Source organism: Molothrus ater, chromosome 8 (assembly GCF_012460135.2).
Source record: "Molothrus ater isolate BHLD 08-10-18 breed brown headed cowbird chromosome 8, BPBGC_Mater_1.1, whole genome shotgun sequence".
In the NCBI taxonomy this organism is placed as follows: Eukaryota; Metazoa; Chordata; class Aves; order Passeriformes; family Icteridae; genus Molothrus; species Molothrus ater.
This window is the reverse complement of record NC_050485.2, coordinates 9883814-9906486: the sequence shown is the minus strand read 5'-3', so window position 1 is coordinate 9906486 and position 22673 is coordinate 9883814. Positions and strand designations below refer to the sequence as shown.

At 38.2% G+C, this 22673-nt stretch overlaps 1 protein-coding gene across 2 annotated transcripts in view; it reads right to left on the bottom strand.

Moving 5' to 3' along the window:
- Window positions 1-1164: 1164 nt before the first annotated feature.
- Window positions 1165-22673, bottom strand: part of ADK (adenosine kinase) — a 269560-nt gene continuing 248051 nt past the window's right edge. For both annotated transcript variants that reach the window (XM_036385322.2, XM_036385323.2), the window contains exons 10-11: window positions 19259-19345; window positions 1165-2343 (exon numbers count right to left, since the gene is read on the bottom strand). In XM_036385322.2, the coding sequence (XP_036241215.1) occupies window positions 2219-2343; window positions 19259-19345 (212 nt within the window). In that variant the 3' untranslated portion in view covers window positions 1165-2218. The remainder of the gene's footprint in view (window positions 2344-19258; window positions 19346-22673) is intronic.

Here is a 22673-nt window from a genome sequence, read left to right as displayed (position 1 = left end):
ATACAAGTGTCTTGTAGTTTCATTAGTAAGATAAACAACGTTTACATATTTATATTCATTTTAAATCAGACATAATTATCAGGCCAGGACATTGGTAAAGTTTTTTCAAAAGGAATGGAAAGCATCATGGGTATAGAGCAAGAGGAACAGCAAATTTAACCACCAAACCATTGGGGCTTTCCTTACTGACAGGCAAATTCATGCAGTAAGTGGTGTGGCATATGTGACCGTATATTAAAAGCAGGGACTGCAACGCATCCATCTTCAGCTGTCAGTTTTTCTTGATTAAAACATATCACATGGATACATCAAGTTAAGAAATTAGAAATTAACTATGAGATGTTAAAAAAAATCACATTCTTTTGATCAACCCATAAAGCCTGAAGACCATGCACATTGCAGACTCTCAGTTTTGTTTGCCATTCTATTTTCACTCCAACATATACATTTCTCTTCCTCTCACCTATGCTCGAACATGAGAAATGTACAGCCTAAAGCTCTTTTGAGAGTGGCACTATGATGAAACCAGAGCAGTCTTACTTGCACAAAGCTGTAGCGTTGGCAGAGAGACAAGGGCTGTACATAGAGCCATTCTCAGGTAGCCAGAGTGAGCCAGAGGCCCTGCAGAAGGGAGGGACTCACCGAGTGTGTCCTGTGCTTGCAGCACCGCAGTTCCACAGACCCAGGAGCATTGGCAGAGGTCGCTGGTTGATGCACTTGCAGGAGTCCCACACCTGGTGATCTCCACAATGACAGAGCCTGTTGTCCAATGTGTCAGACTGGACAGTGAGCAACAAGGGAATTGGGATCTCAGCCTTGATTCCTCCCCATGCTCTTTGCAATAGATAAACTACAATAACAGCATTCAGTCTCTGTGTGCCCTTTGTTCCATCCTGGGCAACAAAGTGTGAACCTTGCACTTGCTAACATTCTTTGGTGAACCCTAGCCTTTAATTTTTCAGCTCTTCTATGGTACATACACCAATTTGATGTTCCTTCTCTTCCTTACTGCTGAGATCACCCTTCAACACCCACCTGGACACTGAAAGTCATGTATAAAACATTCAAATTTAGCATTCATGTGGGTTAAGCACCCATATCTTGTTCCCATTTCAGTAGGATACACAGTAAAAAGACAGACACATACCAAAACAAAACCAGGAGTTACTGTATGACAATTTTTTATTTATCAGTATCAAATTACATAGCAAAGTAATGAATGCAGTGTCAGATCACCTTTTTGAATACTGTAAATACAAACAAAATCCACCATATTGCTTAATTATCCAAAGTAAATTAAAAGTTTAAAAATGTGCGTTTCAGAGATTCCATTTGGCATATCCTGTCAAGGTATCCTGCATAAATATTTCTGTACCTCATTTTCATTATGTGTACCTTAATACAGCCTCTAGAAAACACACGTGGAGGAGATAGGACCTATCTGTATGTTTATTTTCATCACCAACTCATGCATCTGCCCTGAAATCACTGAAAGTACCTATCTGCTGGCTCACCTGACAGATAAAAGTGACTGTACCTATAGACCTAGAGATGTACTGAGAGATAGAAATGGCTAGACCCAAAGCTACTGCCATCAGTGCAAGATGGCTGAATGCAAGATATCACAACTGTGGATCAGGCCTTTAAATTACCGACAAAACAGTGATGTACTTTCATGGAAGCTGGACTATCTGATGGCCAGATCTTGTACACTCCAATATGTATGGAAATTCCTGGGACATTTACACCACTCTTTACACAGGTCTGACTCTACTAGATAGATAGAACAACTCCCTGTTTATAAGGTTAAGTTATGAATAAAGTCAGGTCTGTTGATTTCATGTAAGATGAATAGGATTTGGCCACAGCTGGATACAAACTAGATAATTCAACAGAAGTATTTTAAAGGTGTTAATCAGCAGTGTCATTTAAATGGGACTTCCTTGGAAACTGTGTAAATAGAACACTTTTTCCTGATGGATGAGATAATAAGCTTCACTTAGCACTGTTCCCAAAAGTTAAGACTACTGAGACGTGGTAGATGTCTGAAATGGAAAAAACACCATAGAAATATATATTTTGTTTAGAATACAATGAACAGAAGTACAGAAGCGTTGATGCAGGTACTGGAAAGGTAAGGAAAAGGAAGGAGGAAAAATTTAGGCAGCAATCCCATGGCAACACAGAAGTTACTCTTGATCCCTCCAATTCACCACTATCAGTGGAAGTCAGGTTTCTCTGGGAAGGTGCAACCTGAACGCTTGATAATGACGCTGGCTGCATAATGCCCGGCCCGGATGCACTCAGTCACCGGCCGGTCATAGACGAGCTGGGACAGAAAGCCTATGGGACACAGTGGGAGAGAGAGAAGGAAGAAAATGGTCAGATTAGTTTTTTGAGTGTATCAGTTTGTTACAGGGCAAAGCTCTGGCCTGCCTGTATGTACCCCTGCAGCCCGGCCAGTTTAAATTGAGAATCCCTCTTGAGTGAACTGCAGGGCTGGAATGGTGGTGCTGCTGTTTCTTCGTGAAGTCTCCATTTGGTAGCTTCCAGTAAATGAAAGATTATCAAGACTGATCATTATTAGTGTTCTCAAAATTATTTTAACAGAATTCCTGTTCTCTTCTTTATAGAGATAACCCCTGATTCCTCAAAGAACTTTTTAAAAACAAAGAAGAAATTTTCCCTGCTGAAGAGAGTTCCTTCTGCTCTTACTGGCTACAGCTACAGCCCCAACACAACTGTGTGCAAGCTTTTCTCCAAAAAAGAGAAAGACATTTAATAGAGAAACATTATATTCAGAGTTACAGGTGCTCACAGTGCAAAGAAGGTGAAAAATTTTTACCTGATGAGGAAAGTTAGATGACATCTGCTGCCTTTGATAATGGGACATTTACTCTAAAACTTCAGCAACAGCAGGTACCCCATAGCATGTTCAGATACCCCCCTGAACAGCAAACTGTGCAGAGAACCAGGCGTCTCTCAGGATCGGGGCTTCAGCTGCCACAGCCTGGCATGCACAGCTTGGAAACTCAGGAATCACCTGAGCTGAGTGCTTTGAAAACCTGAGCACCTCCTAAATGAACAGAGTAGGCAGTCTTAAAAAGGTACTTGGAGAAGTTTAGTACAAACAGCACCAGAAACTTTATGGATTGACTCCCTCATTTCTGAAGCATTTTGTCTTGGCTGAAGATATTGTGATCAAAAGCATGACAGAACTTATGGCAGAGGTGAAATATGTATTTTAAATTTGGAAGAGGCTTTCAAGATATGAGAAGTAAACTTAGTATCTTATAATTTAAAACTCCGCTCTCATTCTAGAGGTAATATTTTATTCACTTTTATCCTGTTTTTAATATGTTTCAGATGTATCTCTCTTCTTTGTCCAATCACAGAAGGAAAGTGAGACTTGCCCAAGAAAATCAGAATTCTAGCAAGCTGAAAGATGTTCTTTTTAAAGATTTCATCCACCATTTCAAGTTTCTGTCATGCTCAGGCTTTGTGCCTCGACAGTACAAATGTAGTCTTGAAACCATGTCTCTGCTAAGTACTGTGTAAAACTTATAAGTACCAACTTCTGACATATTACAAATTTTGATTCTAAGCTGATATGTTTTGCTAGCTTGCTTTCATATTCACTTTCTCTGTTCATCTGGTTTACTATTGGGAAAAGGTTCCACATCATATCGTGATGCTGTCATTTAACCTGTGCTCTGTTTCTAAATATTTCCTTTGGTGATCCACTGCAGCATAACTTCAGATGATAATAAAAATATTTCATCCTATGCAATGATGTCTGCTCCCTTAAATATCACGTAAAACAAGCAAAAGAAGGTTAGATTAATGAAGGATAATCCTGGTGAGCAAAATACCTGTTTCCATCAATTACCAATATCTATCTTGGCTTCTTGGTCATGACTGATAGTGAAAAGAAGCCTAATTGATATACAGTTTTCTCTAAACTGCACCAAATTGGAGAAGAGTTTGAAACTGCAAAATCTATAAATCAAACACTTTTCATTGGAATAGGGAGGCCATACAGAGTAAGCAGATTAGTTAAAAAAGGAGAAAACTCCTATGTTTCTGACATCAATACTTTTCTAGAGAATTATGTATTGGCTGGAATTTCCCAGATATTGACTGACACTGGCTGGGAAAAAATGACTCTTTCACCAACAAAAGCTAAGTCCATAAGCACAAGTGAAGAAGACAGGAGTTATCGATATACAAAGATAAGAATCTGAAACAGGAAGAAATTGTGCTGTGAGTGCTATCACTGATGGCAGTCAGGGATGACAGACAACACAACTGTGGCAGGATGGTCCAGCTGCAATAGTTGGGTAACAGTTGAGAAATTCAAACAGCATGCCTGGCAGAAATCAGCTCGTTTCTGAATAACAAGATGAAAATGGTCTGCTCTCCATTAAATTAACATGCATTCTTAGGAGAAACTTTCTTGGATATGTGGAGGGTGTCAATCATTAAATTTAAACTGCCTGGGAGGCAGGAGCTTGCCAGTGTGCTTCTGGGTGGTTAAAACTTGAGAGCAAGTTGTAACCATATGTAAAATGAGGCTGTTAAGACAGTCCATTTCTGACTCAGTAAGTATGAAGATGCACTGGGCAGGTCTCCAAAGGCAAATATGGGGCTAGCTTTTGTGCAGAGCATGAATTCACAGAGAGGTTTATACAAGAAAGAACAACTATCCCCTACATTTACTGATCAAGGCATCAAACATACATGAAGATGAGAAAATCCACAGAGCAAAGGACCATAAAACATGAATTACTTTTCAATACCAACTAGACTGACACTGTCATCATCTCCAAGGCTCATTGTAGTTTCAAGTTAGTATGAGTCTTTTGTCTTCAGTGAAGCTACTTCTTATTTACTCTGATCTAAGTGAAAGCAGAGTCAGGTGAAAAAACATCTTGTTCTAATTGGGGATAGAAATGAGAGATCTCTGTAATTTAACAGTGTTGCAGAAATGACATTAAGTACAGCTGTCATATATGACATATGTAGAAACTGCAGTGGGGAGTTTGCCCTCAAACCATTCTCTTGTCTGCTGAGTTTCTCTTAAAAGGTATGTGTTTCATAGATGAAATGGAAATAGCAGCATCTGACACAATACTGCATCGAATGACAATACAAACACACATATCACAAACAGAACTACATCACACACTAAGACTAGGCAGTTGGCAAAGCAGACCCCGAGGGAACACCAGAAAGCAGTGCTGTTTGAGCAGAGAAGCAAAGAGCTCTATCAGGTTGGCTGCCTTAGCTGCAGGAATGTTCTTTTTAGTTAATGCAGTAAAAAGCAACATGGTCAGAATATAATTCAGAGTTTGCCTCCCCCAGTGTATAAGGCATGGTGATGCAAACCCCATGAGTCATACTCTCAAGGCATCGATTCAGATCTGAGTTCCAGCTGAAGAAGTTACTCCCCCATCTGTTTTTCACCATGCTGCTTTGCTGCTGGTATAACCTGATACCCTGTCAAAAGGAGCCAGATCAGTTTAAACAGTAGCTGTTGAGCAGAGGATCTTTGCTAACACAGCTGATTGAAACTGAAGTGGGTTAGTGAGCACTCAAATAGCCCAACCAGAGAGCAGGGCAGGGGAGGGAAGATGAGAAGCAGTTGAAGGCTGTAATCTCTTAAGGTGCCATGATTGGAAATGCAAGAAGATAAGTGAACATGGCTTCAGACTTACTTCACAGCTCCTCCTACAACTTCAGACACCAAAAGGGCAGGATTGAACTCTGATCCTGTATCACAGGCCTGGGATCACAGACCTAGATCATCCCAGCACATACTAAGGTAGCTCAGCATCTGCTTCATTTCTTTGTGGTCTGAACTGATCACTGGAATGGACTGCAGAAAGCAGCAGTAAACTTTGGCTACACCAGACAGCCTCACTTCAAGTATTTTACCAAAACAACTTGAGGCAATATTGTTTACCATGTTCTAACTGCAGCTGTTGAGCAGGAGCATTTCTGCACTGCTGGAGCTGTGGATGAAAATGCAGTTGCAAGATGTCTAGCAAGCCATCTTGGTAAGCTTTCAGAGTAGACTGGGATGCCTTTTGCCCTTCACAGGCATGGATAGCCAAGTAACTACCTTGCACCCACCAATGGTGAGAACTTCTTTGGAACTGGGTCCAATTCATCCTACTTATCTTCCTAGAAAAACGACAATTTTACTTCAAAAGTTGCTTTAAACCTTGGAGTAGTATAAAATGTATTTGCATTCTCAGATGATAGAAGTGATTACAACACACCAATAGCTATTTTTGGCCCTTAATTATTTCTTTTCTGCTCAGGAGGAAAAAAAGCGACTCTGGAATCACTTTGCTCTGAAAAGTGTGCCTGAAATAACTGAGAGTTAATCTTTATTACCTCCAGCTTCCTTATTACATATTCTCAAAGATAATGTTTGTAATTGTTAGGTCTACAAACAGAATGAGGGATGGAAAAGTGAAATTGCTTTGTTCCTTTTTGTGCTCCCCACCAAATGAAAGTCCCATAAGCCAAGTGCCAGAAGTGGTGCCAGACCCAAACCAAGGTTCTCACTGGGACCAGCTCAAATCTCTTTGGTGATGTCAGTATAAGTTTGCAAAGACATAGCAAACAGTCCACTGACTGACACAAAAGGTGTTCTATTCACTTTGTTACTCCTTAGAGCTGAGTAGAACTTAAATACCATTAAAGGAGAACCAAGTTGATTTAGAGATATTTCAGAGGCAATTTCACTGAAATCTGTGATTTATTTGAAAGTTTTATTTCCAGATTATTAGTGGTAATTCTGAATGAATACTTAGAACTAGTGCAGTTGGGCAGGAATGTGGGAGTCCGATAGTGGAGATTTAAAACAGTTCTGGTCTGCTCCAGTAATGGTTTAACAACACTTAAAAACAGCTCATATTGAAGCCAAATGTTTCATTTCAAATTGTACACTTGACAATTAATTTTAATGACTGTTAATTACTAATGCTGGCTGAAAATCCATTTATAGCCTCCGACACCCAGCTCCCCACTACTTGTCTTTCTGCAGTTTCTCTCACACTTCCAACCTTTATAAAATGCCCACGGCAAAATTAATTTTTTTTTTTAATGCAAGAGATAAAAGCTGAAAAAATCCAATTATCAAATGCATCAATTATAAACAACTACAGGCTGACCCTGAGTCAGAGCCCCTCAAAACCTTTTTGCTATGTGATGTTCCCAGACAATTCTGCTTCCAGATGAACCCTGAAGTATATAACCTATGCTAGCCAGGCCACTCACCATCAAATTTGTCCCAGCCACTAAAAGGATCCTGACTAGCTTAGCTGACTCCTCTTTTTTGTATTTAAAATTTGTACAGCTTAATTTGTAAACTTCACTTTTAAAAATGGTGTTATTCCACCATGGGGACAGTTGCAAGCACCTTTTCACACTCTTGTTCATATACAGAATTTATCTCAGTTGCTGGGACACTCATCTATTTTTATGTGATCCCACTACATTTCCAGGCCAGGAGTGTGGGAAGATGCAGTTTTCAAGAAACATTACCCAGTCAATGCCTTGTGGCTGATATGATTTGGGCTTTTTTGAGGTCTTCTAGCACTGTTGGAGCGGGCTAATGTTGTAGCATGAGCCTGGTCAGTAGTAATCGGGTAGCTGGCAATGCTGCTGCCAAGAGCCAAGCAGCCACCCTAGATTTTGTAAAAGATGTTGGCATCAGTGGATTCTGCAATACAGTCACTGAATGACCATACGTCAACATGCTGAGGTTTCTCCTTTTTTAATTTTGTGGCAGATGGTGGATATTACAGCCAAGAACTGTGGTAAGCCAGAGGTCCTGCCCATTGCTATCAAACCAAATGTTGGCTATTCTAAATGGAAACGTTTTTGATTAAGGGTGGGATTTGGCTTCTGTTTTCATGTCTTTTGGCACTGTGGTCTGACACATCAGACTTACAGTATATAAGACAAATTAAATGTAAGTATCTTCAAACACTCTATATTTCTTTCAACCTTTAAGCACTTTAGCACTTTCACAGAATTTATTGTAAAAATGATGCCATACATGCATATATATGTTATTAACTACAAATGTATATGCATAGAAACACGTGTCTTTTTCTCTCCTTTAAAATTAAATGCCTCTGTGCTTTTAACAAGACTGTAGCGCCCGGCTAATTACAATTGAGAGAAAAAAGGTTACCAACCCTTCCGTAAAAATGGTCTTTTAAGATGTATATCTAACAAGTAGCAACCTTGAAATCTCTCACTGGAAAGAACATTAGAAAATCCTTCCTGACTATACCACTGGAGGAAAGTTTCAATAAAAACTAATTAAACTACAAAAATCTCAAGTGGTTAACTGATTTTAGGGGCTAAATTTCTGGCAATTCTAATTATCCTCTTGTGGCTTCACTTAGTGTTTCACAACCATGACAGATGACAATGAAAAACTGCAGTTAAATTCATCCTCCCTGACACCATGCTAAGCACTAGCTTCTCCCTCTCCAAGTAAAATCAATACCATGTTTGAGTAAACACGTTTACAGCTTTATTAGGATGTCTTGCTTGTTCTGTAACAGCGACTTGAAGCTGTGGTAGCAAATCGACTCAACTCAGTTAAACCTAGAGAGCTGAGTAAGAGGCTCATCGATAAGGTTGTTATATAAATAAACTGCAGGAGACCAGAAAGCTGGAACAAACAGCTTGGTAAATGTCAATATTTTTACTTCCAGAGAATGACAAAACCATGAGATCACGACTAAAATATTTCAGAAGTCTATATTTACTTTATTTATAAAATGGTCACGTGCTAAAAGCATTTCACTGCCTTTGTACAAGAAACTTCTTATTTTATAATCAGCAGCATGAATACTAAACCAAGCACGTTCTAAGAAATGCAGTGATATCGGTATCACTATGCTATCCCTCTTGTTTTCTTCTGATTTATGGATACATTTTCAATGCACTGAGTTTCTGTAAGGATCACTCAGATGGGTGTACATATTTTTCAGTCTGAGGTTATACAGTCATTTATGGACACATGCAAATAATACAACTTTGCATTTACTAGACAACTATGAATAAGTGAAAGGAGTGTTTTCAGTTTAGCAGCCTTTTCCTGGAATGGAGAGGAGGTGTTGAATACACAAAACGAAAAAAAGAACACAGTGTCTAAAGCTTTAAAGCATTACATGTGGAAAATGTTAATGAAAGATTTCTGCAGAAATGTGACAATAAAAATAAAAAAAAGAAATAAAACTTCATTACATCCCCATTATTCCATTAGGAATCAGTTACTCAAGGCTGAATAATTTCATTGCATTGCACATGATTGCCGCTGTTTGGCTTTACTGGGCCAGCTCACTGCAGCTCAGAGAACAAGGTGTCATCATAGCTCCCAGGGCCTGTATGTGCTCAGGCCCACCAGAAACTCTCTCCAAGGAAAATCAGCAGTCTCATTTCTCTGATGCTTTCAAGTAGGAATGGTGTATGCTGCTCTGTTGTGGTTTGGTCCTGAAGACTGTGCCATAGATTGAGAAAATAGACCCTGAGGTGCAGCCTGCTTAGATTGATGTGAGATTTTCTATCACTGCCCTGTGCCTTGACTGCATACTGTCCACCTTCTGAGAGGGAATAGCTCAAAGCTGGAGCTTTGTTATATTTTGTTATAAATATAAGCAGTATTTTATACTCTGACATCCTTCCACATTAAACATCCTCAGTGGACTCTATAACCTGTTGCATATCACTTTTATCAAATTCCCCAGTGCATCTTACTGTCCAAGAAAAGAACCATTTCAGTCTATAATGTGCTCCAAGAATAATGTGAAAGAGGAAAATGCTAACCAAGTTATAACTTCTCATGGTTTGGTCCTATTTTTCATTTTTAAGTCCACATGATGAGCTTTGGGAAATTTCCTTTAGGATCAGGATCTGGTTGCCTTAGGCTTGACTCCGGCAGCCTCTAGGGGAAAATATTTGATTAAAAAACCCCCTCCAAGCTTACAAGGAGCTGCATGTGCCAAACCAGAAACAGATATTTTCATTGCAAGTATCTTCTCTATTTGAAAAAATACTTTACAGGCTGATCTTTATCTTTGTTTTTCCTAAAAGCATTTCCCAGAAGCGTTCTGCAAAATCTAAAGATTTTAGAATTTTTTGAGACAGAAGAGTAAAATAAGCTTTCTTTTATTAGTACCTGAGGAAAGTTTCTGAGCCTCAAACCTGTTGTATTGACACTAAATGGTGCCGATAATTACATCTACTGCTTGGAATAAAAGGAAGAGAACTGCACTAATTTACTATAGATACAATCAAGTTCTAAAGATAATAAAATGGAATAATATGTCCTATCCTCTACTCAGTTTTTAACATATATTCAAGTGCAAAAAGGTTGCACGAATGTAACTTCATAGCCAAGATTCAAATGCACGAGTCTCAGGAGTTTTATTTGCAGGTGTGCTTCCACACAGCCAAGCCAGGAGTATGTAAGGAGAATCAGAAAGCAACACCCAGGGCAGAGGGAATATGGGAGCTAGGCAGACTGTGAATTTCCTGACTTTTGTGGGCTGAAAGAGCCTACCCTAGCATTATATTCATAATGCTCCTATTTTAATACAGTGACACTTAATATCTTTTGCCTCTTTAAATATCTGTTAGAATTCTGGATTGATAGCAAAAATGTACTGATCACCAATAACAGTAACATCCCTTTCCACTGGGTCAGATCAGTGTCAAATCAACCTACAAGCACTGCTACTACCACTGCTCTTAACTGCGACCACGTTCTTTCTTCTAATTCCTTTTTACTGCAATCTTGCCATCTTCCCACTTCAAGTATGAGCCCATTGCAGTGTGGGGGAAGTGAACAAATTCTGGGAGACTTTACCACGCTGTTATATAACAGAGGAGCTGTAAGTGAGAGAGGACCCAGCTTGTGAACATCACCGCCTGAGAAGTGTCCTTATGGCCATTGTGTCCCTGTCCTTAGCACCCACTGAGGCATGTGAGATGTCAAACAGACAATATCTTTCAGTGTGGTTTTGTATTTCATTGTGGTGGTGTTTTATCTCCTGTGAATACAGCATCAGCTTAATCTGACACATCATTTCTTAGGGGACTATATCCTGCCCTGATTCCCAGGGGAATGTTCTTGATGATCCAATCTGACGAGTGCCTCTGTCTCTATTCAGAATACATTAAAATAACACAAAAATATTGCCAACAGTCTGCAAGCAAGGTAATAGTAACTCATTAAAGTAATTTCTAACCTTCCACATGAACATTTTCTTTATCATTACATGATTTTCTAACACATGACACATTAACATAAAATGAAATGTTATGAGGGTAGGCATAGTAGGCATGACAAAGTATTTTAAACGGTGATGACTTGCTTTGAGGCGTTAAGTCAATTTGTAATTGTCCCATAGCTATTACAGCAAAAATTGGAACTTCATAATTGGTTTTGAAAATCTATTTTTAACAGAGTAGGTTTGTTTTTTAAAGTGTACACAACCTATTTGACGTTTATTTTTCACAAAACCTGTCCAGAATGTCACTGAATTTATGGTGAGGTAAATTAGGCCTTTTAAAAACCAATTTTGCAAAATATTAATCCTCTTGCTATGTACTGAGGCTCCCTTAACACTGAGGTGTCACTGACAGGAAGAGAGACACAGAGGCTAAAGGAATCAAGTCCTGCTTCAGTCTAATTAAAAACTTCTGACGGTTTTTTAATTCCATACACTGATCCTTTTAAGTGGATCTTTTGCATGTTATTTAAGAAATGACAGAAAGTATAATATGTTTTGCCTCACTTTTATTCTACTATGTCTTTTTCTAGATTGCCTTTAAATGGAACAGGTGAAAATGTGAATTACTATATTTACATTACTGTGTTATACGAATACATATGTCATGAAATTAGGAGGAACAGTTAGAGATCAAGAGAAGGGTAGCAATTAAAACAATGAAAGCAGTATAATCACAATTATACTTGGACAACACATGCAAACAGGTTTATATATAATATCAGCACAGAAGAGGGTATTCTTAGCAAAGAAATAATTTTGAATGGAAATTGGTAAACAAAGAAGTAGGGAGTTAAAAAGAAAACAGAAATACTCCATGTATTTTTCTCAGTGATAACTATTTTTATGGTTTTGTTTAAGTAGCTGCAATTCAAACAGTGGCAAATTTTGAAAATGAGCCAATACTAATGTTGAAATTACTAGCAACTGGCTACACTATTGATCAGAATAATGATGTGCCTCTAGCTGAGACTGAGAAAAAATCATCTGGGAACATATAATCTGGTCATTCTCTAGTTTGTAGAAGGTCAGTTACAGAGAAAACGTGGTCCTCTAATAGCCTGGGTTTATGTGGGATGTTTATCTGACAGAGTTCCGAATGCCATCAGAACACAGGGGTGGTAAGTCATGGACATGTTGACAGGTTATCCCCTAGCAAGCAAAGATTGATGCCCTCTCTGCAGCTCAGCTATTATAATCCTGTATGCTGTTTATAAACCAGGAGTAGTAAAGATGGGAAAAATGGGCTGTCAGTCAAAGTGCTGATGACACTAAGTAAGTATTTTTATTTCAAAGCTTCCTATCTCACCTGCCATGATCTCAGTAACAACAGGATTGCTCAGAGGCAATTAGCCACCAATGCTGGACAAATGAAAATTAAGAGAGTGCTGCTTTCTGTTGTACCAGTTTTCTTTACTTCAAAGAAAAGCCAGAATGATTCAAAGTAGTATCCCCTCTCCCTTTGCTGGTGAAGATAAATTTTGTAGCAAATATCAGCCATCGCAAGTTCCATGCACACACATACTTAATTGATATCACCAAAAAATTATCCCTTGCTCCCAGCTGGCACGTAGCTCTGCATCTCAGAGCTCTGGTGTTATCAGAAGGGAGTACTTCACAGCAGTGACATTTTGTCCACCGTATTTCCCTCTATTAAATGTGATTAAAAAATGATGGCAATTTCCCAAGATATTTCAGACAGGTATAAAATCCATACAAAAATTAAAGACCACTATAAGTGGATGAAGTAGCTTCTGAGATCATGCTCCTGCTGTTCAGTTAAGAACTGTTCCTAGCTCCTCCTACTCCTATTTCAATGAATGTACAATGTTCTAGGGGTGGTGAATACTGGAGGGAGAGCAGCCCTTACAGCACAGATTTATACAAAGAGCAAAATACAACAAATAAGAGAAATATTCACTTTTAGTGTAAACAAATTCTTCCACAGTGTTCAAGAGCCCTAGAAATCTATTAAGTAGCTTTCTTTTTAATATAGTCACAAGCTTACTGATAAATTAGTATTCTGAAAAAAACCATTCAAATCTGCCTCTGCTGAAGGCATGATCAGATCTTTTTGCATGTTTAGCACTCCTGGAATAGCCATATAGGAACTATTCATAAGAGCTCATTTCTCACACGTGCACATGCTTCTATCCCCACAATGCTTGCACAAGAAATATATAAGGGACTTATTAGACAGGTCATAAGTACAGTCCCCCTTTGCCCTAGAAGAGATTTACTGCAAAAAGATGGAATTCCCACTCTTTGAGCTTAATTTTTTAATTCAGGCAGCTCCTATTCAGAGCCACCAACACTGCCCCCAGAAGATGATTGAGTCTGGATTTCCAGAGGAGCAGAAACTGGCACCTGGGAACTTAATACCAATAGGATTAAAATTCATAGGATCATAAAACAATTTAGGTGGGAAGGCACCTCTTTAGGTCACTTGCTCCAGCCCCTGGCTTAAGGCAGGGTCAGCTCAGATGATATCAAATCCCATCAAGATGATTTTTTATTTTAAAAATCACTGGATTCCTTCCATAAATGATGGATGCTACAGAGCAACAGCATAAGAATTATTATGCTGGTTTTAATTATGTTTCCATTTTATCAATATTACACTTCTTTAAATCCACCAGCTTCAGACAAGGTATTCCAATGCAAATCTAGTGTGTTCAGAAAACAGAACCAGACCTTTATTAAAAGAGGTTTCTGAATCGAACACTTAATAGTAGAGGAGTAATGATGGCCAATTATTCTGTGCACTCTGTATTCTTTGTGAACCTGTACTTTTATTTCTTGTACTGTGGTTTTATAGATACACATACATGTATATGCATAATATATTCCAAGAATGTTTCACACGAAATATAGTATTTCAATATTTCAATAATGTAGAAGTATATCAAATATTAGTTAGCTCTGAAATCAAAGCTGGATGTCACTCTATTGAAAATCATTTGCATTTACCTCATGAACAGAGGCTAAAATTTGAACAGTGTGAGAACCTTTAGACCTTGGACTCCTACAAGTCCAAGGTCTGTACTGAATTTGTAGAGACATTTAGATTAAGATGGAAAAATAATGCTTGGAATTAACCTCTCTAATAAAGATGAGGACATGGGTTTACTGAGATAGTTTGGGTCAAACAGAATCAGAAAGAGGGAAGTATCTTCAGTAAGGGCTGTGGTTCCTAAAGAGGAGATAAGGATGCCATGAGGCCCACTCACAAAAGGACATATAAAAGAGGATGACTCCTCCTTTGCTGCTCTCCCTATCTCTATCAGAAAAGCTTGTCTGATAGCTGAGACAGGAGCTGACCATCTCATAAGGCTCATGCTGGGCTTCACAAGAAAGAGAAAGAACTGCTTATTCTTGAAGAATGTGCACCAGAAAATCGTGACTGTAGCTTTCAAACTCCAGCTAGCAGCTCTATGAGATTCCCCAGCACATGAAAGCCGCCAATGCCATTTTTAAATTGACAGGTGGTTTGAGCCATTGACCTCCCCTTTGATACTGACAGAGGCAAATTGCTATCAGCTCCTATCTGGCACTGTACAATGCTTAATGAAGAGCTCCTTCTACCCTGGGATTCCTTTTCCTTGAGAATGGTATAACATCTTTATAGCATGGTGATAAGTAATACACACTTGCTGCAATCGTTCTATCACTGCCTTATCAAGCTACTTGAAAATGATTTGTGGTTCCATTTCATACTCTAGTACTTTCCATGTAGTATATGACTAAATCATAGCAGATTATAAAGTCAATATATTTATATTGATGGAACCTGAAGAAACATCGATTTTACACCTTCTCCTGTTCATTTGTTATGAACTCTGTCCTCAGTTCCAGTGACTAGACAGATTCTAGGGGAGAGATTTTGCAGGGAACAATGGCAGCAACTATCAGAACAGATGCTGATTGTTTTCATTAGTTACGGTGGCAATGACAAAGGGGAGTTCAAACAGAAGGCAAGCCTACTCTGGCTGAAGGGAGCAGGATGGCACAAAGGAAAGCATTTGATCGTCAAACTGCTCATATTTATTGCCATTATCACTTTGATTATCATTATTGCAGTGCTTCAAGCTGGGGCTGACCAGTAATAAATAAATGTTAATTTAATGATCTCCCCAAACTCTACAAACGAAGGCTGTAATTCCATTAAGAGGACTTTTGTGGCATAAGCCATGCCAGCAAAGCTCAAGTGATTTTTCAATGTCATAAGAATCTGGGGGTAGAATTGCAACATTAATTTATGGGTATTTCAGGGATTTATAACCAAATAGCTGTGGTACTACTGAAAACCACAAGAGGTGCTGAGATGCTACAAAGTAAACCATTATTGCTTAAACCTGTAAAAGGTAGCAGTCTTGCTGGTAAGCAAAAAAGGCAGAACTGTGTTAGTGTTGTTTAGAGAAGTGTTTTTAGCATAAAGATACCTGCAGCAATTTTAAAATCCAGTTTCTTATTCATGCACTGCACCAGCCTGAGTGGCAGATGACTTGATGCCTGCAGTAAGAGGCAAGAAATTCAGAGATATTCCTGGTGCCAACTTAATAAAACCACGTCTCAACTGAAGAATGTGGTTTATTTCTTGCTGCTAGCTGTTGGGGTGAGCTAGTCCTCCTTGGAGGCTGGCAGCTTCAGAAATGCTGAACTCATGAATCAACTCGCAGAGTTACAAGTGCCCAGAAACTTTGTGCTTTAAACTTTGTCTTGACTTTAAGGTCTCAAGAACTTCAGTAGTTAGACTGGTTCTAGTAAAAAAACCCCACACTGTTTTCTTTTTTTCCAACTTTTACATGGAGAAACATATGAGGGGTGATTTGCCAAGTTGGCATAATTATTGAGAAGGAATTTCCCTATGATCTGTGAGTTATACCTCTGGAAGAGAGTGCCTCTGTTAAAGACCTTTCAAAATATGATAGAGTCCAACAAACCTGACCCCCTAATGAAAAATAAATCTTGTCTGATGGGGTTAGTTCTCATTATATCCCACATTCCCCTCTCAGCCAAGACACCTGCTCCAGAAAAACCACTGTTCAGTTGTGTTAATACACTGGCTCCAGAGAAGTATGGGAAACTTTGCCACGGGAGGCTTGTTCTCTGTTGTTTCAATAAAAGAACTAGGTTTCCAGGAGGAGATATTGTCACACTGAGTGAATTTTTTAGTTAAGGTATTAATTTTGAAACATTTTACTATAAGGACATCGAAATCAAAACATTAAATGTACTTTTGCCTAGGTAGTAACAACTGATTAAAACCTCATTCAAAGAAAGAAGCAGAAAAGCACTGAAGAGAATATAACTTTCCTGTTGTAAAAATTCTGTCAGGACAGTAACACTGCAGCTGGCTCAGTGCTAGACCCAATGCCAGAAGATTTGCATGTTGGGCAGTATTACCTACACTACTGCACAAGGCTTGCTGCTAAGAAGACATTCAAGAACTTCTCCAAATGTGTTCCAAATACACATTTTGAAAACACACAACAATTGTGCCACAGATAAAATACAGACATTTCCCTCAAATGAAACACAGACCAAATCAAAGCCTATCCAGTCCAGTATCCTATTTCCTACATATGGGAAGAAAAATTAAGTGACCCCTTGAAGAAGGAGACCACAGTACATATAAGACTAGAATCAGCTGTGTAGCAAGACTGTTATGAGTCCCAATTCTCCCATCTGGACTAAACTCAGGAAAATCTATATTCTGAGGAGAATAAATGATCAATTTATTATTTATGGAGTGCCAGAGGAGAACTGAGATATCCCAGAAGCCAATGGAAGAACTCTGGATGGATATCCTAAAGCTCATGTTGCTTTGAGTCACAGGAGAGAGAAGCAAGGTGCAACAGGAGGCTGAGCTCACACACCCATGCTCAGGTAAGTGTCTCACTGCAAGGACAGCTCAGACAGATTTGCCATGGCTGAGCTGATTTCCATTCCAGAGGGAAAATCAGCTGTGGTCCTTTCCCTGAGAACTGTACAATGCACTGGACTGCATTTCACTTGTGCCCCAATGAAAAAGCATCTGATGCCTCAGATGTTTGTGGGGCAACTGAAGATAATCTACATCCATAAGCTGTGATACAGGACTTTTGCTAAGATTATCCCAAATATACATGATCTTGCTGTATTTTAACACTTAGAATGATAAGGGAGAGTTAATCTTTTAGAATATGTCCCTTCATCCCTCTCTTCCACAGCTGAGCGTTGTCCACATCATTTTTCCCCTTTGAGAAAGAAATCTCACAACTGATCCAAGACCAGCCTGACAGGATGTGCCCCAACTCCTTACACTGCTGGTGGAAGGCAGTAGTTTGGAATAGAGACTGAACTGGTTTATATCAGTCTTTCCATTCAGGATATTCTGATTAAAGTAAATGTTTTAGCCCTTCTAGAGAAAACCAGCAGCTATGGCTGTACCAGGGAAAAGGATGTAATTGAAAGAGGAAGACTTTTGAGAGTTCAATTTTTAAATTTGATCTATTATATTATAAAACAGTTCTTAAAGCCCTGATTTAGTTGCAATATTCTTCCTGCAGCTAACATAGGAAAGAACAAAATTAGGATTATTAAAACAAAAGTCCTGATTTCAAGAGGCCTAAAACTGAAAAACAGAAAATAAATACAACCTGAGATAAACATGGCAGACACATGAAAACAAAATAGGCAAGACCTATTCTCTCTTCCCCCCCCACAAGAACAGCAGCTATCTGGCACAGCTGATAAACAGAGCAAATGCATACAAGGACAAGCACTTGAAGATGATCTTATTTATGTTGTAGTCACTGTTACCTACTGGTTCAAATTTAGTCTTCTTTGTGATTTAGGAATAATAGACAGTGACAAACATGCCCTAAAAGGTGTATGAATAATATGACCTAATGTGTTTCCTTCTATTTCTGTCCTTTTTGATTCATGAAAGCACTGAAGTAATGAGTAAAAACATTCCCATTCTCCGACAGTTTTAAGTATATACTGAACATTTATCTTTGGTTTAAATGCTGTATTAAGTAAGGAAGGAATTACTCACGTGCTTAAGATTAAGCTTATGTTGAATATTTTGTAGAAGTGGGACACAATTCTGAAGCTTTAATTTGGTAACACACTGCTTGCTATCCCCTTCGTAGCTACAAGACTGAGCCCTGCAATTCTATTTATAAAGTCTCTTTTGTAATATTTCCAGTAAATTAGTGACTAATGGAGCTCCTTACAGCTACTACAAACTGGATATTAGAGCCCTCAGGATGCAATAGTGCATCACAGAACTACATGGATGAAGGTTACAATGAATGACAGAAATCTTGGATTAGATTGAGTTTTGGCTTATATAGAATAATTTTTTAAACAGGCACAGACATAACATCCTCTTTTTTCCTTAGAGCTTGAGCCAAAAAAAATAATAAGTTTGCAAATGGATATTAAGCAATGCCAGATATTTTCAGGGTTTGTTTTAACAAATTAACCCTTTGCGTTCTTTTCTGATGTCCAAATAATTGTATCGGAAGCAGATGTTCTACCAAAATTTACATGATCAGAGACATTATGCTCACTTATTAACATACTGTTTAATATTCACTACAACCTGTTTTAAAGAACAACAATGTGTTAACATTTAAGCCAGGAGGGATTTCTGTACACTATATAGTACTTGATGCAGCTTGTTTATGCAACAGTCTGACAGATACAATTAATCTCATGAAAACGACCAGAGTACAGCATAAAGGCATACTATTTTTGAAGTAATAGACCACACTCTCCCTTTGGAAGTCAGAACTTAATTAAATCATATAACTTCAGGATGCAGAGAAAAGCTGTAAAAGAATGAAGCTTGTTCTGAAGGACAACCGAATGAAAAAACAGTAAATTTTCTATAGAGAGAATAATAAGATAATCTCCAAACAACAGAAAGAAGTAAGAAATACCTCCAACAAATGCATCTCCAGCTCCATTGGTATCCACAATTTCACTCTGATCACTCACCAACACAGGGAAAGTAGTCACTTCATTTTCTGTAGAGAAAGGGAAGAATAAAACATGAGTTACTTGGCAATCTGACTTTGAAATGCACAACAAACAGGGAAAATCAAAACAATTCAAAACTATGACCTTTAGCATGATAATTTGGTTAAAAATAGATTTGGTTTATAATTCTGTCTGTATTTACTTCGTAGGAATATGGGAATACATTCAAAAAAGCCATAAGTTGTGGGCATTTTCATTATTTACTTCCAGCCTCATTTATTTCCTCTGCCTCCTAATATTAAGGAAAAGAGAAAAAGAGAAAGGAAAAGAGTAAAAGAAAAAAAGTAAATCAGAAGGGACAACATAAAACACCTGGGCATATTCACAAAACTAAGAAAAACTCATCCTGCCAAAACCAGTGCTTTCTACTAGTTGCAGGAAGGTGAGGTAGCCTCCAGAATGTCCAAGTACAAGCCTCCAAAAGATCAACAGAAACTGCTGCATTGTTAAAACCAAAATAGATGTGAATTAACTGAAATAAAGCTGTGAAATAAAAAGCAAAAACAAGTGTAAATCAAAGTGCTTTCAAATTATACCTTTAAAAAAATCCATACATGTAAGAAGCCTTGGAACGTGCCATCTGACTAGATTTGGTTTCAAGATTTCACTGATTTCACTCCCTTCCTTAGTATTTATTTTAAAAACCCCAACTATTTCCTTCAGCTCCCTGCCCTCTACTGGCACTCATTAAATGTATTGCAATAGGTGGATACTCAGCATCTTCACCTCCAATTCACTGCCACACCACAGTTCAGCATAATTACACCACTTAGGTATGATAACTTTAGAGTTCCAGGGTTATAAATTTAATATATGCCACTAATTAATCAGCTATGGCTTTCCAGGTGGTAATGTCATAATGACGTGATAAAAATATAATTACCACCTTGTCACAATACCTTGTTAAAGTGTAAATTACCCCTGTAACAGAGCCAATGGAAGTTCTGCCTCTGGTAGTCAGTATGCATTAAACTGTCTCAGAGCAAACAGATTGTCCTTTGGCAGACAGCAGGAATTACAAAAAGGGGAGGGGGAAGAAAAGCCTGTCAACCAGTGAAAAGAAAAACCAGCAGAGCTGTTTTCTTTTAATTTTTGGTAAAAATAGAAATAAAATGGAAAACAGAGCTGCCAGTAGCTGAAACCTGGAGATGAGTAGTTTCTTCACTGTCCAGCAACAGAGCAGATCATAAAAATCACTCTTACACTGACATACACAGTAGCAAACAAGGAAACCTAGTTTGGAAGGCACATAAAGAATTCACAGTCTCAAATCAGGCAAGTCTGTGTATGCTGCAGAGGTACCAGAAGGATCCTGGTTTCTGTGAAATGCAGTGTATCAGCTCTACTGCTCTTCACCATCTGCTACTAAGTGAACCAGGCAGATATAATGATGCTGCCTCCAGAGGGAACTGTTGGCTGGCCCACCAGGAGGGGAGGGGAGCATTAGCAACAACCATCCATGAGAGGCAAAGGAAAAAGGGTAATGAAAAACATAAGATGAATATTCCAATTAAAGAACAGGTTTCAGTCAGTTTTCAGGGCATCCTACTCTCTACTCTGTTAAGAAAGCTATTTAGAAATGTGCTTCAATGCTGTGTTGTGCTCTTAAGATAAGTCTTCAAGAGCAATGTTTTTTAGTAATTTTAACAGCATTCATTTGAATTGGAAATCATGAAGGAGAGGTCTTACATTAAACTCTGCCAGACAAGCAGAGTGTATTCATCCATTTCACAAGAAGGTATATTGATTTGCTCTAGATAATACTAAAACAATGAACAATGTGCTAAGTCTGTTGAAGACACATTGTAATGAACTAACCTGCTCCTTCCCAAGTGTGCATGGGCACACACAGATGTTCCATGTTAAATGCACAGCAGACAACTGCATATGCATACAAATGTCTGTGTTTGGGCACACAGAGTGAATAATGCACACTGTATTTTGAAAGCTGTAAATGGGGTATAGCATCAAATAAGATTCTATTCAAGCAAACTAGCACAAATGAAAGTTCTCATCATCATCTTTTGCCTTTCTTTTCCTCTGTCTTGACTCCCTCCCTCAGCTCCCTCTAGTATGTGCAGGTAAGTATTGCACTAGGAGCTCCTATTTTATTCTTTCTGTAGTAGATATAATGATAAGTAACTGAATTAGTCTAAAACCCCAAATATATTAGGAAAGTCAATTTTTAATTTTTTTTTTCTGGTCACAGTTTTCCATGTCTGCCTGGGTAATACATTTTCTTTCTGCAATTTACTATATATTTTCAAGCAGAGCAATAATCTCTTTTTTGAAGTACTGAAGTTTAAGAAGGAGCCAGCATGGCTTTGGAGCACATACTGAATTACAAAATATTACCATCTGCACATATCCAATAGACAAATTAGCTTTCTTTAACCTTATCTTTGGTTGATTCTAGCATAGTAGAATCAACTAAACTACAGCTGACAATAATATATGCTGTAAGATCAACAAAAGAATACCAAAGTTCGGGGTTTTTATTCCTTTCCTTTACAATAAACCAAGTAAGTTAGAATTAAAGCTGCCATTAAATTACATTGCTATGTCTGTGTAATAGCACCAAAGGAGCTAATTTCTCTTACTGATCTGTGTTTTGTAACAACGAAACACAACAAGATGAATTATGATGAAGCAGAAGTCTCCATTCTGAGTATCCTTTTTTATTTTTTGTCAATTTAATATTGCTTTAACTTCATTTTTGATCCATTGTGTTATAAAACTCTCAAATCCATCATAGCGGACACTGAGACACCTTGGCTAAGTGCACCGGTCTTCAGTGGCCTTGCTTTTCAAAGTCAGTTCTGATTTCATTCATCATTCTGAGAGCTTATGAAATAAAGAATAATTACATAAGTGTTTTGAAGTCCAAGTGCTGCTGCTCTGGGCATAAAATCCAGTGTTCTATTTTTATGTAACAAATATCTTCTATGATACAACATATTCCACTTGGATATAATTTCCTGGAAGCCCAAAATTGTGAGTACAAATTGCAACAAGGTGTCTATAATTAGGGAAATTTTAGAAAATAAGCATTAATGAAATCTAAAATTTTGGGGCTTTGATTCAACTTTCAGTGACTTTACATTTGTCAGGAACTCAGCTCTTTCAAAATGACATAGACATAATCAAGCCCAGACATTAATGTGACTTCATAGGCTGAAGACAAGGTAAGTTCACAGGTAAATCAGAAGGATAGAGTTCATTGGTTAATTTAGTTCTTGTTGATCTCTCACATTACATATATAAAGAGGTGAAATCTCTATTTAATTTCTAGGCAAAAATATATGCCAGCATATC